General features: G+C 53.1%; 1 protein-coding gene across 1 annotated transcript in view; it reads left to right on the top strand.

Moving 5' to 3' along the window:
* SMARCA5 (SNF2 related chromatin remodeling ATPase 5) overlaps positions 1 to 16,304 on the top strand; it is a 122,484-nt gene that overhangs the window by 20,715 nt on the left and 85,465 nt on the right. Inside the window, exons 2-3 of the mRNA XM_075348146.1 lie at positions 13,244 to 13,333; positions 14,710 to 14,876. Coding sequence (XP_075204261.1) covers positions 13,244 to 13,333; positions 14,710 to 14,876 — 257 coding nt within the window. The remainder of the gene's footprint in view (positions 1 to 13,243; positions 13,334 to 14,709; positions 14,877 to 16,304) is intronic.

The following is a 16,304-nucleotide window of genomic DNA, read 5'->3' as shown; positions in this document are numbered from 1 at the left end:
TAGACCCATAGATCTAATCATCTCTTCAGCACTGCTGTCTCCTGTTATTGTTTCATTGTATGTAAAATGTAACACCTGGAGGTTGCCCTGCTCCCAACAATTGCCTAGAAAGAATAAAATTGTAGATGAGTCATCTGTGAGGAGTACTGTATTTTTCGGACTATAAGACACGCTGGACCACAAGACGCACCCCGGTTTTAGAGGAGGAAAATAGGAAAATCTTAATCAAAAAATGTGCTCATGACAGTTATGGGACGAAGACCTGACACTGTTATAGGGGTAATGTCCCTTAATCCTCTACTAAGGTACCCCATCCTGGTATTGATCCTCCCGCCTGCATATGATTCCCATCCTTATGTATATATATGTGTGTGTGTGTGTGTGTAATATCTATATATATAATTGCCTTATTCTGTCTGTCTGTCTGTCTGTCTGTCTGTCATGCTCCGAAATTGTGTCCTTACGGTGACACAAAGCTGATTGGCCGCTGGGCTCGCCATGGCCCCGCCCCCCCACACGGATTGGCCTCTCGCCCCGGCTCTCTGCAGGCCCCGCCCCCTCACGCAATGCACGCTCGCTGTGGCCCAACTGACACGGGGCTCCGATTCCCAGGTGAGTACACACACATCAGATCACACTCACTCTCACACTCACTCTCACACATCACATCCACACACTCACAACATGCTGGGATATCGCTTGCTTCTACACCGGCTCCGTCAGGATCCCGGCAGCGCCAGACATAACCTTGCGATGCTGGGATCTTAACGGAGGCCGTGAAAGCTGGTAACCATTATACACATCGGGTAACTAAGGTCCCTTAGTTACCCGATGTGTATCATAGTTACCAGTGTACACCGGCTCACACTCACACACACATCACATCGCATCCACACATCAAGGTCCTGCAGCTGCAGAACATACATAACATAACAGCACACACACACACACATACACACACACAAATCAGATCACACTCACTCACATACACACATCACATCGCATCCACATACTCACAACATCCTGGGATATCGCTTGCTTCTCGGCGGCGATATTGTGCTGTGAGCTTCCAGGACCTGACGGAGGATCACATGGCCAGAAGCATGTGGTATCCCCGGATGTTGAGTATCAGCGCGTATGTGCAATATCGTCAGTGTCTGTGTGTGTGAGTGTATGCGATCGGGTGTGTGTGAGTGTATGCGATCGGGTGTGTGTGTGAGTGTATGCGATCGGGTGTGTGTGTGAGTGTATGCGATCGGGTGTGTGTGTGAGTGTATGCGATCGGGTGTGTGTGTGAGTGTATGCGATCGGGTGTGTGGGTGAGTGGATGCGATCGGGTGTGTGTGAGTGGATGCGATCGGTTGTGTGGGTGAGTGGATGCGATCGGTTGTGTGGGTGAGTGGATGCGATCGGGTGTGTGTGAGTGGATGCGATCGGTTGTGTGTGTGAGTGTATGCGATCGGGTGTGTGTGAGTGTATGCGATCGGGTGTGTGTGTGAGTGTATGCGATCGGGTGTGTGTGTGAGTGTATGCGATCGGGTGTGTGTGTGAGTGTATGCGATCGGGTGTGTGTGTGAGTGTATGCGATCGGGTGTGTGGGTGAGTGGATGCGATCGGGTGTGTGTGAGTGGATGCGATCGGTTGTGTGGGTGAGTGGATGCGATCGGTTGTGTGGGTGAGTGGATGCGATCGGGTGTGTGTGAGTGGATGCGATCGGTTGTGTGTGTGAGTGGATGCGATCGGTTGTGTGTGTGAGTGGATGCGATCGGTTGTGTGGGTGAGTGGATGCGATCGGTTGTGTGGGTGAGTGGATGCGATCGGGTGTGGGTGAGTGTCGGCAGAGGAGCACGGCGTGCTGGAGGAGGCTGGGAGCAGAGAGGCTGATCTTGGGGAAGGCTGGGAGGGGGGGGCTGATGCTGAGGGAGGCTGGAAGGAGAGAGGCTGAGCAAACGTGCTCCATCCGCCATACTGCGCACTCCCCATCGTGCTGCATCCCCCATGCTGCGCACTCCCAAACGTGGTCCATCCGCCATGCTGCGCACTCCCAAACGTGGTCCATCCGCCATGCTGCGCACTCCCAAACGTGGTCCATCCGCCATGCTGCGCACTCCCAAACGTGCTCCATCCGCCATGCTGCGCACTCCCAAACGTGCTCCATCCGCCATACTGCGCACTCCCCATCGTGCACCATCCGGCATGCTGCGCACTCCTAAGCGGATGGAGCATGATGGGGGGTGCGCAGCATGGCGGATGGAGCACGTTTGGGAGTGCGCAGCATGGCAAATGGAGCACGTTTGGGAGTGCGCAGCATGACGGATGGAGCACGTTTGGGAGTGCGCAGCATGACGGATGGAGCATGTTTGGGAGTGCGCAGCATGCCGGATGGTGCACGATGGGGAGTGCGCAGTATGGCGGATGGAGCACGTTTGAGAGTGCGCAGTATGGCGGTTGGAGCACGTTTCGGAGTGCGCAGCATGGCGGATGGAGCACGTTTGGGAGTGCGCAGCATGGCGGATGGACCACGTTTGGGAGCGCGCAGCATGGCGGATGGAGCACGTTTGGGAGTGCGCAGCATGGCGGATGGAGCACGTTTGGAAGTGCGCAGCATGGCGGATGGAGCACGTTTGGGAGTGCGCAGCATGGCGGATGGAGCACGTTTGGGAGTGCGCAGCATGCCGGATGGTGCACGATGGGGAGTGCGCAGTATGGCGGATGGAGCACGTTTGGGAGTGCGCAGCATGGCGGATGGAGCACGTTTGGGAGTGCGCAGCATGGCGGATGGACCACGTTTGGGAGTGCGCAGCATGGCGGATGGAGCACGTTTGGGAGTGCGCAGCATGGCGGATGGAGCACGTTTGGGAGTGCGCAGCATGGCGGGTGGAGCACGTTTGGGAGTGCGCAGCATGGCGGATGGAGCATGATAGGGGGTGCGCAGCATGGCGGATGGAGCACGTTTGGGAGTGCGCAGCATGGCGGATGGAGCACGTTTGGGAGTGTGCAGCATGGCGGATAGAGCACGATGGGGAGTGCACAGTATGGCGGATGGAGCACGTTTGGGAGTGCGCAGTATGGCGGATGGAGCACGTTTCGGAGTGCGCAGCATGGCGGATGGAGCACGTTTGGGAGTGCGCAGCATGGCGGATGGACCACGTTTGGGAGCGCGCAGCATGGCGGATGGAGCACGTTTGGGAGTGCGCAGCATGGCGGATGGAGCACGTTTGGGAGTGTGCAGCATGGCGGATAGAGCACGATGGGGAGTGCACAGTATGGCGGATGGAGCACGTTTGGGAGTGCGCAGTATGGCGGATGGAGCACGTTTCGGAGTGCGCAGCATGGCGGATGGAGCACGTTTGGGAGTGCGCAGCATGGCGGATGGACCACGTTTGGGAGCGCGCAGCATGGCGGATGGAGCACGTTTGGGAGTGCGCAGCATGGCGGATGGAGCACGTTTGGAAGTGCGCAGCATGGCGGATGGAGCACGTTTGGGAGTGCGCAGCATGGCGGATGGAGCACGTTTGGGAGTGCGCAGCATGCCGGATGGTGCACGATGGGGAGTGCGCAGTATGGCGGATGGAGCACGTTTGGGAGTGCGCAGCATGGCGGATGGAGCACGTTTGGGAGTGCGCAGCATGGCGGATGGACCACGTTTGGGAGTGCGCAGCATGGCGGATGGAGCACGTTTGGGAGTGCGCAGCATGGCGGATGGAGCACGTTTGGGAGTGCGCAGCATGGCGGGTGGAGCACGTTTGGGAGTGCGCAGCATGGCGGATGGAGCATGATAGGGGGTGCGCAGCATGGCGGATGGAGCACGTTTGGGAGTGCGCAGCATGGCGGATGGAGCACGTTTGGGAGTGTGCAGCATGGCGGATAGAGCACGATGGGGAGTGCGCAGCATGGCGGATGGAGCACGTTTGGGAGTGCGCAGCATGGGGGATGCAGCACGATGGGGAGTGCGCAGTATGGCGGATGGAGCACGTTTGGGAGTGCGCAGCATGGCGGATGGACCACGTTTGGGAGTGCGCAGCATGGCGGATGGAGCACGTTTGGGAGTGCGCAGCATGGGGGATGCAGCACGATGGGGGGGTGCGCAGCATGGGGGATGGAGCACGATGGGAGGTGCACACCTCCCCCCAACACACACACACACGCGCACTGCACAACACACACACACTAGGAATCACAAACAACGCCCTACACAGACACCCACACACACAGACAACGCTGCACACACAAATATACGCACATACTGCACAACACACACATTGCTCAAAACATACCTCCCCCCAAAACACACCACACCCACACAAACCGCACAACACACACACACACACAACGCTACAGACACACAGCGCTCCACAAACAACGCAACACACGCAACACACATACAACACCGCTCTCACCCCCCGCGACACTCAGAACATGTACAGCGCCCTACACAAACACTTGGTAACTACACACAACAACATCTATATATATAACAAAAATCATACATGAACTACACAATACGTAAATTCTAGAATACCCGATGCGTAGAATCGGCCCACCTTCTAGTATATATATATATATATATATGTGTAATGTATATCCCCAATCCTGCTATATACCCCCATCCTCGTGTATATGGCCCGCATCTTGTGGCACACAAAATAAACAAACGTTTATACTCTCCTTTCCTCGCTCCATGCAGCATCGCTCGTCATCCTGTCTGTGCCAGAAGCAGCACCGCTGACCTGTGTGGAGCCCTGCACACAGCGATGACGCCATCGCTGTGCGCACCGCTCTCCACACACATCAGCAGGCCGGCAGACAGGAGGTCATCGCGATGCTGCTGCAGGGAACGGTGACCAATGAGTATACTGTACTTATTCACTGCCCCGCGCGCTGATGATGCGCGGGGGTAAGTGAATATAGCCACACATGATCACTCCAGGCTGTAGTTGCCAGGGGTGATCACGCAGGTCGGCTATTAATTATGCATGCATCCCCCGCCCATCACCCCACCCATCTGTCAGCACCGGCGGCTTCAGTTCTGAGATGATCGGCGGGAGGATGCATATGAAATGAACAAGGTCAGGGTAAGCTTCTACAGCCTGCTCACGCCGCCGATGACCCACTCCACCGCAGCACCCTCATTCCCCGCATATGGACTGAGCCCCATATTCTGACTATAAAGGCCCCGTCACACACAGAGATAAATCTTTGGCAAATCTGTGGTTGCAGTGAAATCATGGACATATTGTTCCATTTGTACACAGCCACAAACCTGGCACTGATTGTCCACAATTTCACTGCAACCACAGATCTGCCACAGATTTATCTGTGTGTGACAGGGCCTTAAGACGTACCCCTTACTTTCCCCCAACATTTGGGGGTAAAAAAAGTGCGTCTTAATAGTCCGAAAAATATGGTATGTGATATGTACAAGCTTAGTCTCCGGGTGTAGTGTCCTCACTGTCTTACTACGAAAAGTTCACAAGTCCTTGCATTTGCCAGAAATCTTGTGCTCTAGTTACATTATGCAACTCGGAGAGCCTCATTCTGCCTCTAAGGCTATGTGCGCACTAGTGCGTTTTACCCACGGATTTGCCGCGGAAATTTCTTGAGAAATGTCTGCAATCTTTGTGCAGACATTTCCCAGCAAATCCTATGTGAAAAAAAAATAGGTGTGCGCGCACACTGCGGATTTTTCTCAAATTTCCTTGAAGAATTTCTTGAGAAAACTTCTTGAGAAAATGAGCATGTCCATTATTTTCCGCAGGTACCTGCGGAATACCCCCGGAATTTCACTCCATTCACTGTAATGTAATCGAAATTCCGGGGGTATACCGCAGGTAGCAAATGATGTACGGTATAGCCGTGATTTACCTGCGGTAATGCTCATCGCTGCCTGCGGTTTTGCAGGAAGCGATGTCATTATGCCAGGAAGAGGAAGCAGAGCAGAGTAAACAGACTTCACACTCCCTGGACGCTGCACAGAAGCACTTCCGTGCGACCTCCAGGTGCCCGTGCAGTCTGTGTCCCGCTCCAGCCTCGCGGCTGCCTGCACTGCAGCGTGTCAGTGTGTGCCCGCAGTGTCAGCAGCTTGTCACGCTGCAGCGCAGGCAGACACTGACACCCTGCAGTGCTGGCAGCTGCGGGGATGACGATCGCTGCGATCATTACCTGCTGTGACTATCTCCTGCCTCCTGACGTCACCGTGGTCACTGCTGTCTATGCCCGTCTCACGAGCGGCCCGAGACTGTCACTAGCGGTGACGTCACGGGCTCTCGCGATACTTCTGACAACGCGGCGGGCATAGAAGTCAGTGACAGCGCTGACGTCAGCAGTACAGGAGATGATCACAGCAGGTAATGATCTCATCTATCCTCCTGACAGCAGCGCTCGGCATCCCATGCAGTGACCTGGGCTATTGCTGTTAGCTCAGGTCACTGCATTGCTCCCAGCCAATGGGTAACATTCTGTTCTTCATTGACTGGGACAGCGACTATGGTATGGATCGCCGTGGGACCCCCCCCCCCTTATTGGATTACGCTGGACGTGGAATTGATTGTTCTTTTCAATAAATTGGTGAAAGAGGGAATGTTTTGGGGCGTGTTTTTTTCAAATAAAACTTTTTTCTCTAGTCCCTTCCACGACAGCATAGGAGGTTGTCTCTCCACGCCCTAATTGGGACAGGAAGTTCAAGAGGTTTAAAAGGACCCTCCCACCTCCCATAGCCAGTGTCTTTCCTGTCCCCATGGGGCATGGAGAGGTTTTGTTTTTTCTCCTATGCTGTGGTGGCCGGCGAACTGCAGTATATTTTTTTTTTTTTTTTTTTTTTTTTCCCCCTATTACCTTCAGCCGGACGGCATCGGTCGGGCCTTCACCGCTCCTCCCTTGCTGTTCCCTCACGCTGTGGGGGACCGCTGCTCCAGCCTTCCGGATCCTCCTGAGGGGTGATGCAGGCTGTTGAGCTCCCCGGCCGGCGTCCTCCCTGAGCCGCCGGCCGCCTCCCGCATGCACGCTGCCGGAGCGATCCGGAAGTGCTCCCGGAGGCGGGACTTCTGGTCTTGCGGACTTCCGGTCGAGCGCTTCCGGTTTGCGGAGGCAGCGTGGAGGCACGCCGACTGCGACTCGACCTGCCCAGGACCGGATGCGGGAGGCGGGGAAACGTGCACCGTCACTGGGGAGGCAGGCCCTTGTCCATAAGGGCTGCCACGAAGACATCAGATCATGGTAAGACCGTGCTCCCTGTCATGTCTTCCGCTGCAGCTGCCTCTGCAGAACCCAGTGTGCCCCCTGCTACTGTGAGTATGGAGGGGACTGGTCCCTCGGACATAGGTCTCATCAGTGATTATGGCTCTCTGCTCTGTGTTTTCTAGGAGGACAAGGCCACCAAGAAAACTGACAGAAATGAGAAATCAGAGAAGCCTGAGAAGTCAGAAAAAACTGACAAGTCCGATAAGCCTGATAGACCTGACAGAGTGGACAAAATTAAAAAATGTCCCATCTGTATAAAGAAGCTCCCTGCAGTATGGGATAAAAAGCTTTGCCAGCAATGTACGGACCAGGTTATTAGGGCCGAACAACCATCTCTGATAGATGAGTTGCGGTCCATGATGAAACAGGAGATTAGGGCCTCACTGGCTTCTCTCCCTGTGCCTGGCCCTGCTCCTGGCCCTGCTCCTGGACCCTCTCCTCCAAAAAAGAGGAGACTCCAGTCGACCCCTTCTGATCAGGAGGACGCTGATTCCACCTCTGAGGGTCCTGATGAAGGATTTCCATCTGGGGGGTCTGACCAGTCCTTTCTTTTTCACTCAGAAGAGTTGGGGGATCTTATTGAGGCAGTTCGGAGCACTATGGGTTTAGAGGAAGTGCAGTCTCTTCCTTCAATCCAGGACGAAATGTTTGCTGGCCTGAAGTCAGTCAAACAGTTGGGATTCCCAGTTCATGCCAATATATTGGATATTGTTTCTCAGGAATGGGAATGTCCTGAGAGGCGGGTACGGAGTGACCTTAGACGCCGGTTTCCTCTGGAACCTTCGGGACTACATTGGGAGATCCCAAGAGTAGACGTTCAGGTGGCTAGGGTAGCTAAGCAAACGGCTCTTCCCTTTGAGGATACTTCCCAGCTGAAGGATCAAATGGATAGGAAGGTAGAGGGCCTGATGAAGCGGTCCTGGGAGGCATCGTCTTCCTCTATTCAAGCCAACATTGCCTCCACCTGCGTATCCAGGTCCCTAATTAGGTGGTTGGACCAGTTGGAGGCTCATATTTCCCAAGGGACCCCTAGGGAGGAATTACTGGAATCCCTTCCCTTGCTTAGGAAGGCTACCTGTTTTCTGGCAGATACCTCGGTGGAATCTGTCCGCCTGGCAGCCAGGACCTCGGTGCTTTCTAACGCTGCCCGACGTGCCCTCTGGCTTAAGGCCTGGAGTGGAGACTCCACCTCTAAAATGAGGCTTTGTTCCCTTCCTTTTAAAGGGGATTTGGTGTTTGGACCTGCCCTGGATGATATCCTGGACAAGGCGACTGATCGTAAGGCCTTGCCCGATCCTAGACCTACCAGGAAGCGGTCCTTTCGTCCCTCGATGCCTCAGGCCTCCCAGCCCAGAGGGAAAGGGAAGGCAGGCAGGTGGAGCTATCCCAAAGGTAGAGGGAGAAACATCCTCATCCCTCCACATCAGCAACGTCCTCAGCAGGACAAGCAGTGACTCGGCCCGGGTGGGGGGGAAGACTCTCAGCGTTCCTTACCCAGTGGAAGTCCATAACCTCTTGCCAATGGGTTCTGAAGATCATCTCGGACGGTCTTCTCATAGAATTCCTTTCCCCCCCCTCTTCCGGGTCTCCGAGTCACTGCGCTGGCATCGCCGGGTTCACAGACTCTGTTGTACACAAAGATTTTAGAGTTAGTGCACTCGGGGGTCGTTTCCCCAGTCCCGAGTCGGGAAGAAGGGATAGGACACTACTCCCGTCTCTTCCTGGTCAAGAAGCCATCCGGCGACGTCCGTATAATTATCAATTTAAAAAGTCTAAACCGTCAGGTCAGGTACCGGCGGTTCAAGATGGAGTCGGTGAGATCAGCTATTCCCCTGATAGGTCTACACCACCAGATGGCCTCTATCGATCTGAAAGATGCCTACTTCCATGTACCCGTCCATCCGGGACACAGACAATACCTCAGGTTTGCGGTGCTGCACGGGGAAGAAGTACTTCATTTCCAATTCAATGTACTTCCCTTCGGGATCTCCTCAGCTCCAAGGATCTTTTCCAAGATCATGGCAGAGGTGGTCGCCTTCATAAGATTGCAGGGTATCTGTCTAGTTCCGTATCTGGACGACTTTCTTCTCATGGCTCCGTCTGCTCCAACCCTCCGGAGCCATGTGGAGAGGTCTTTGGGAATCCTTCGGTCTCTGGGATGGATTCCCAATCTCAAAAAATCACAGTTAACCCCCTCCTCCACACGGCAGTTTCTCGGAGTGCTGCTGGACTCCGACAGACAGGCATCTTTTCTCCCAGAGGGCCACAGGATAGCTCTGTTATCCAAAATCTCGAAGCTCCGCAGGCAGGCTCGCCCAACGCTTCGAGCGGCTATGTCGGCCCTGGGTTCCATGACATCCTGCATCCCCTCGGTCAGGTGGGCTCAGGCCCATTCTCGGTGTCTCCAGGATCATATCCTGACACACTGGGACAGACTCCCGTCATCCCTAAACAGAAGGTTTCGCCTCTCGGAGTCCGTCTCCTCATCCCTTCTCTGGTGGCTGAGTCCCGCCAACCTGCAGGTGGGGGTTGCCTGGACTCAGAAACCCCTGGTTACACTGACCACAGATGCCAGCCTACGTGGATGGGGGGGCAATGGTGGCAAATTCCCCATTTCAAGGGGTCTGGAGTCCTTACGTCAGCTCCCAATCCTCCAACTACCGGGAGCTCAGGGCAGTCAGGGAAGCCCTCCTTGCGGCTCAGGACCTCGTCCGGGACTCTCACGTCCTGGTATATTCAGACAATGTCACAACAGTGGCACATCTCCGCCATCAGGGCAGTACACGCTCAGGCGCCCTGAAGTCGGTATCCTCCCGAATCTTTCAATGGGCAGAACAATCTCTGCTCTCCCTTTCTGCGGTCCATCTGAAGGGCTCCCTCAATCTTCAGGCGGATTTCCTGAGTCGTCGGGATGTTCATCCAGGGGAATGGAGCCTGGATCAGGCAGTGTTCTGCTCTCTAGTGGCAAGGTGGGGTGCACCAGAGGTGGACCTCTTTGCCTCAGCAGAGAATCGCAAGGTCGCAACATATTTCTCCCTGAACCCAAGGGACGAGGCTTTAGGGGTAGACGCTTTCTGCCACAGTTGGTCCTTTCGCCTCGCTTACGCGTTCCCCCCTCTTCCTCTTCTCGCACGGGCCCTGAGGAAGATCAGAGACGAGGGGGTCCCAACTATACTGGTAGCCCCTCTGTGGCCCCGGAGGAGTTGGTACAGCTTGGTCATGACGCTAGGAATCGACGGCCCAGTCCTCTTAGGTTCGGACCCCAGCTTACTGTCACAGGGTCCGATTTTCCATCCGGCTCCTCAGAAACTCAACTTGGCTGCCTGGCTTCTGAGGCCCGGGCACTGAAGGCTCAAGGGCTTTCTGACAAAGTTGTGGCTACGCTGCAGAAGAACCGTAAACCTGTGACTAATAGTATATACAACAAAATCTGGAAGAGATTTTCCTCCTGGTGTGGTTCTCGGCCTCCTGACCCTTTTCGGCCTAATATTGCGCAGATTCTGGACTTTCTCCAGAGTGGTTTAGACTTAGGTCTTAGGCCCAGCTCCCTGAAAGTTCAGGTGTCAGCACTCAGTGCAGTCTTTGACACGGCTCTGGCAGATCATCGTTGGATCCGTCGGTTCTTTGTGTCCGCTGGTAGACTCTGTCCACGTCGGAGGGTCCTGACGCCTCGCTGGGATCTCACTGTGGTCCTTACAGGACTATCTCAATCTCCGTTTGAACCTCTGTGCTCTTGTAACATTCGTTCCCTTTCTCACAAGACTGCTTTTCTTGTGGCTATTACATCTGCTCGCAGAGTCGGCGAACTTCAGGCTTTGTCTGTTAGGGAACCTTATCTGACCATCAGAGATGACAGCATTGTTTTTCAGCTGGACCCTTCCTTCCTTCCCAAGGTGGTTTCGGATTTTCACCGTTCGCAGTCCATCGTCCTGCCTTCATTCTGTCAGAATCCTCGGACTCCGGGTGAGGAAGTGTTTCATTCTTTGGATGTCCGTCGGATAGTGTTGCACTACCTAGAGGTTACTGCTTCTTGGCGCCTTGATTCTAACCTGTTCATCCAGCCCTTTGGCCGCAATAAGGGCAAGAAGGTGGCTAAGAGTACAGTCGCCAACTGGATTGTGCGAGCAATTAGAGATGCATACCTCGCTCAGCATCTCTCTCCGCCTACTGGATTCACGGCGCACTCCACCAGGGCTACCTCTGCCTCCTGGGCCGAACGGGCAGGGGCCTCCCCTGAGCAGATCTGCAAGGCGGCTACGTGGTCTTCGCTCCATACCTTCACGAAGCATTATCGTCTGGATCTGGATTCCAACAGGGATTTGGCCTTTGGCAGGAAAGTCCTGCAGGCTGTGGTCCCCCCTAGGTATCAATTCTTTGGTATTCCTCCTATGCTGTCGTGGAAGGGACTAGAGAAATAAGAATTATTCTTACCGATAATTCGCTTTCTAGGACCTTCCACGACAGCAGGTAATTCCCTCCCCTATGTATTCATGTATTCCTGAATGTGTAGTACTTCTCATATGCTATGGATTCTTTGTAAGACACTGGCTATGGGAGGTGGGAGGGTCCTTTTAAACCTCTTGAACTTCCTGTCCCAATTAGGGCGTGGAGAGACAACCTCCTATGCTGTCGTGGAAGGTCCTAGAAAGCGAATTATCGGTAAGAATAATTCTTATTTTGTTGTCTATTTTTTTATTTCTTACTGACTGAGTTGGTGATGTCGGGTATCTGATAGACGCCTGACCTCACCAACCCCAGGGCTTGATGCCAGGTGACATTACACATCTGGCATCAACCCCATATATTACCTCTTTTGCCAACGCACCAGGGCAACGGGATGAGTTGGGGCGAAGCGCCAGGATTGGCACGTCTAATGAATGCGCCACTTCTGAGGCGGCTGCGGCCTGCTATTTTTAGGCTGGGGAGTGTCCAATAACAGTGGACCTCCCTAGTCTGAGAATACCAGACCACAGCTGTCCGCTTTACCTCGGCTGGTGATGCAATTTGGGGGGGACCCCACGTTTTTTGTTTTAAATTATTTATTTAATGTAAAATAACAGCGTGGGGTGCCCTCTTTTTTGGATTACCAGCCAAGGTGAAGCTGCCAGCTGTGGTCTGCAGCCGTCTGCTTTACCCTAGCTTTACCCTAGCTGGCTACAAAAGATGGGGGGACCTCACGTCTTTTTTTTTAATTATTTATTTTATGGCTAAATACAAAGCTAAGCACCCTTTAGTGCCACATGAAAGTCACTAAAGGGTGCCAGCTTAGAAAATGCAGGGAGGTGGGACATTATATATGTCTTTCCTATCTATCTATCTATTCATCTAGCCATCTTTCCCTCTATCCATTATTTGTCTATCGATTATCCATATTATTTATTGCAAAACCGCAGAGACCAACCTGCGGTAAATCCGTGGCAAATCCGCATGCGTTTTTCCCGCGGATTTTTCCGCAGGTGCGGAAATCTTCAACTCCCAGAAGTTTCTCAAGAAATTTTCTTGAGAAAAATCACTTTTCTAGTGCGCACATAGCCTTATGGTTACATTTAGCACTTGTGATGTAGTTTCTACCTATCAGCTTGTCAGAAGTTACGGGGGCAAGATGGCTCCGCGGGACCAGAGTGGTGTCCGTTAAAGATAGCAAGAATATGTTTGGTTGCTTTACAGCATCTGCAGTGGGGACAGATCTATTCAGTGTGTGCAGGAGACCTCCATCACCTGATGGTTGTAACAAGGCATGTGGTTAGATGCCTGTGTGTGTTTTGGGTACTAGAATGCTCCTTGACCGTTGGGCAGGGATGACAATGTTTTGATTATGACAGACAACTTGTCTCTGGTTTTAATACGCCTGCTCTAAACCTGTTTGTTTCTTGTTTATGTATCATTTTAGCTTGCATTAACTTGTTTAATACGTTTGATGTTGACAGTCGGCTTATACAATAATTTTGGCTGTTTTTGTGGCCTAGTCTTAAATTTCATAAATTGTCACTGTCCTTTACTACAGGAACAGGAGTCTGGAAAAGAAGCTAATGAGTCCGCTAGCCTAACGCTGGACGGCAATGAGATGGACCCTGGTGGCTATGAAGAGAAAAGGGTAACTCTTATTACAGCATTATATGGAATTTTTTTTTTTTTCTTAATAGTGGCTTTTTTTTTTTTGTATACATTTCTGATATGACTTTGATAGTCTTGTGCGGATTACATGGTTTTTATTGCGTTTTCACATGTGGAACGCTGTAAAAATGCACGTGTGTTTTTTTTTTTTGTTTTTTTTTTACTTGCGGCTGTCCATATCGAATACAATTCTATTGGGGAAAATAAAACTGTACTCGTAAGAAATTGAAGTTTTATGCATTTCATACACAATGCAGGTCCATTTTACAGTGCAAAAAAAAAAAAAACCAGGTGAGCATGAGACTTCTATATTTCCCTTCACTTTGTCTGAATGTAAGATGAGGGTGTTTTTGCACAGCGGAAATATGCAGCGACCGCCATCTTGCAACCTTAAAGGGAACCAAACATCAGCATTTTCCTATATAAGCTGCAGCCAGTGCAGTACTGGCACCATCAGGCACATTGTTTACATACCATTAGTGGGCAGCTTGGGTGTTTAGGCTGTGAAATCCAACTTTATAAAGTTTGAAAATTCATGCACTTTTTGATTGATGTGTGCACCTCGCTGCTAATGTCCGGGCGGGTTATGCACGTGTATTCCTGCCCGCCCCTCCCCCCCCCCCCCCCCCGCCGCCGCCTGTTCCTCCCTCTGGCCGTATGTAAATTTCTAATCTTCAGTTACACGGCGTCGGACTTAGCGCCTGCGCATATCGCTCACCTCCGACGCCATGTTTCTGAAGCCCAAAGTATAATGGTGCATTATAGGGCGGCGCATGCGCCATCGCTTCTTCAGATCTGTTGTGACCACAGGAGCGCACACTGTCACAACAGGACTGGAGAACAGCTGATCTTACCCTGATTAGCTGCAGCAGACGTCTGCTACGAAATCGTCTGCTGCAGCTAATCGGTAAGATCAGCTGTTCTCCAGTCCTGTTGTGACCGCGCATGCTCCTGTGGTCACAACAGATCTGAAGAAGCGAGGGCGCATGCGTCGCCCTCTCATGCACCATAATACTGTGTGCTTCAGAAACACTACGCCGGAGATGAGCGCTATGCGCAGGCGCTAACTCCGATGCCGTGTAACTGAAGATTAGAAATTTACATATGGCCAGAGGGAGGAACAGGCTGTGGGGGGGGGGGGGGGGCGGGGATACACGTGCGTAACCCGCCCGGACATTAGCAAAGAGGTGCACACTTCAATCAAAAAGTGCGTGAATTTTCAAAATTTATAAAGTTGAATTTCACAGCCTAAACACCAGAGCTGCCCACTAATGGTATCAGATTGTAATTTGTACATTTTTACATTTTATTTACAGATGTTTTTTTGTCACCTAAGTTTTGTCTTTGCTTTTACAGAGCGTAGACCGATCCAACAGATTTGATTACCTTCTAAAACAAACGGAGCTGTTTGCGCACTTCATTCAGCCAGCAGCACAGAAAACTCCAACGTCGCCATTAAAGATGAAGCCTGGTCGTCCCAGGCTGAAGAAAGACGAGAAGCAGAATCTGATATCTGCAGGAGAGTACGTTACATGCACTTATACTATGTCGCGTAGGAAAAACTCTGAAATATCAGTTTCTTGATTGTATCCTTTCCTATATTATATTATATTTTACCCCCCCCCCCTCATTTTAGCCTGCTCGATTGTTGATGCTACTTGTAAAAGACTTACCGTATTTTTCGGACCATAAGACACACTTTTTTTCCCCCAAATGTTGGGGGAAAGTTGGGGGTGCATCTTATGGTCTGACTATAGGGCTGCGGCTGGGAATGAGGGTGCTGCGGGTCATCGGGGGCACGAGCAGGAAGCAGCAGCACCTGCTCGTGACCACGTGGGCCCGCTCATTACATATGCACGCCCATCCTCCCGCCCATCTCTCAGCGCTGAAGCCGGCACTGACAGGTGGGCGGAAGGATGAGCGGGGACGCGCGCATAGTAAAGAGCCGGCCGCATGATCACCCCTTGCAATTACAGCCTGGAGTGATCATGTGCGGCTGTATTCACTGCCCCCCGCGCGTCATTACCAGCGCGGGGTGCAGTGAATCAGTACACTCACCCGTCCCCGTGTGTGGAGCCGCCCCCCTGCTGCACACGATGACTTCCTGTCTGTGCCGGTCAGCTGATCCGTGCCGGTCAGCTGATCTGTGCTGAGCTGGTCAGCTGATCGGCACAGACAGGAAGACATCGCGTGCTGCAGGGGAACGGCTCCACACACACAGATCAGCGTGCCAGAGAGGAAGATGTGATCGGTGCTGCAGGGAGTGAGGAAAAGGTGAGTATAAACGTTTATTTTTTTCTCTGTGCTATAGGATACAGGCCATATACCAGGATGGTATATGAGCACGATGTGGGCATATGAACCGGCTGGATGGGGGGGCATGTGAACAGGCTGGATGGGGGGGGCATGTGAACAGGCTGGATGGGGGGGCATGTGAACAGGCTGGATGGGGGGGGCATGTGAACAGGCTGGATGGGGGGGCATGTGAACAGGCTGGATGGGGGGGGCATGTGAACAGGCTGGATGGGGGGGGCATGTGAACAGGCTGGATGGGGGGGGCATGTGAACAGGCTGGATGGGGGGGGCATGTGAACAGGCTGGATGGGGGGGGCATGTGAACAGGCTGGATGGGGGGGGCATGTGAACAGGCTGGATGGGGGGGGCATGTGAACAGGCTGGATGGGGGGGGCATGTGAACAGGCTGGATGGGGGGGGGGCATGTGAACAGGCTGGATGGGGGGGCATGTGAACAGGCTGGATGGGGGGGGCATGTGAACAGGCTGGATGGGGGGGGGCATGTGAACAGGCTGGATGGGGGGGGGGCATGTGAACAGGCTGGATGGGGGGGGGGCATGTGAACAGGCTGGATGGGGGGGGGGGGGCATGTGAACAGGCTGGATGGGGGGGGGGGCATGTGAACAGGCTGGATGGGGGGGGGGGTTATGTGAACA

This window comes from Anomaloglossus baeobatrachus, chromosome 1 (genome assembly GCF_048569485.1).
Source record: "Anomaloglossus baeobatrachus isolate aAnoBae1 chromosome 1, aAnoBae1.hap1, whole genome shotgun sequence".
NCBI classification, from domain to species: Eukaryota; Metazoa; Chordata; class Amphibia; order Anura; family Aromobatidae; genus Anomaloglossus; species Anomaloglossus baeobatrachus.
This window is presented reverse-complemented; position numbering and strand designations above follow the sequence as displayed.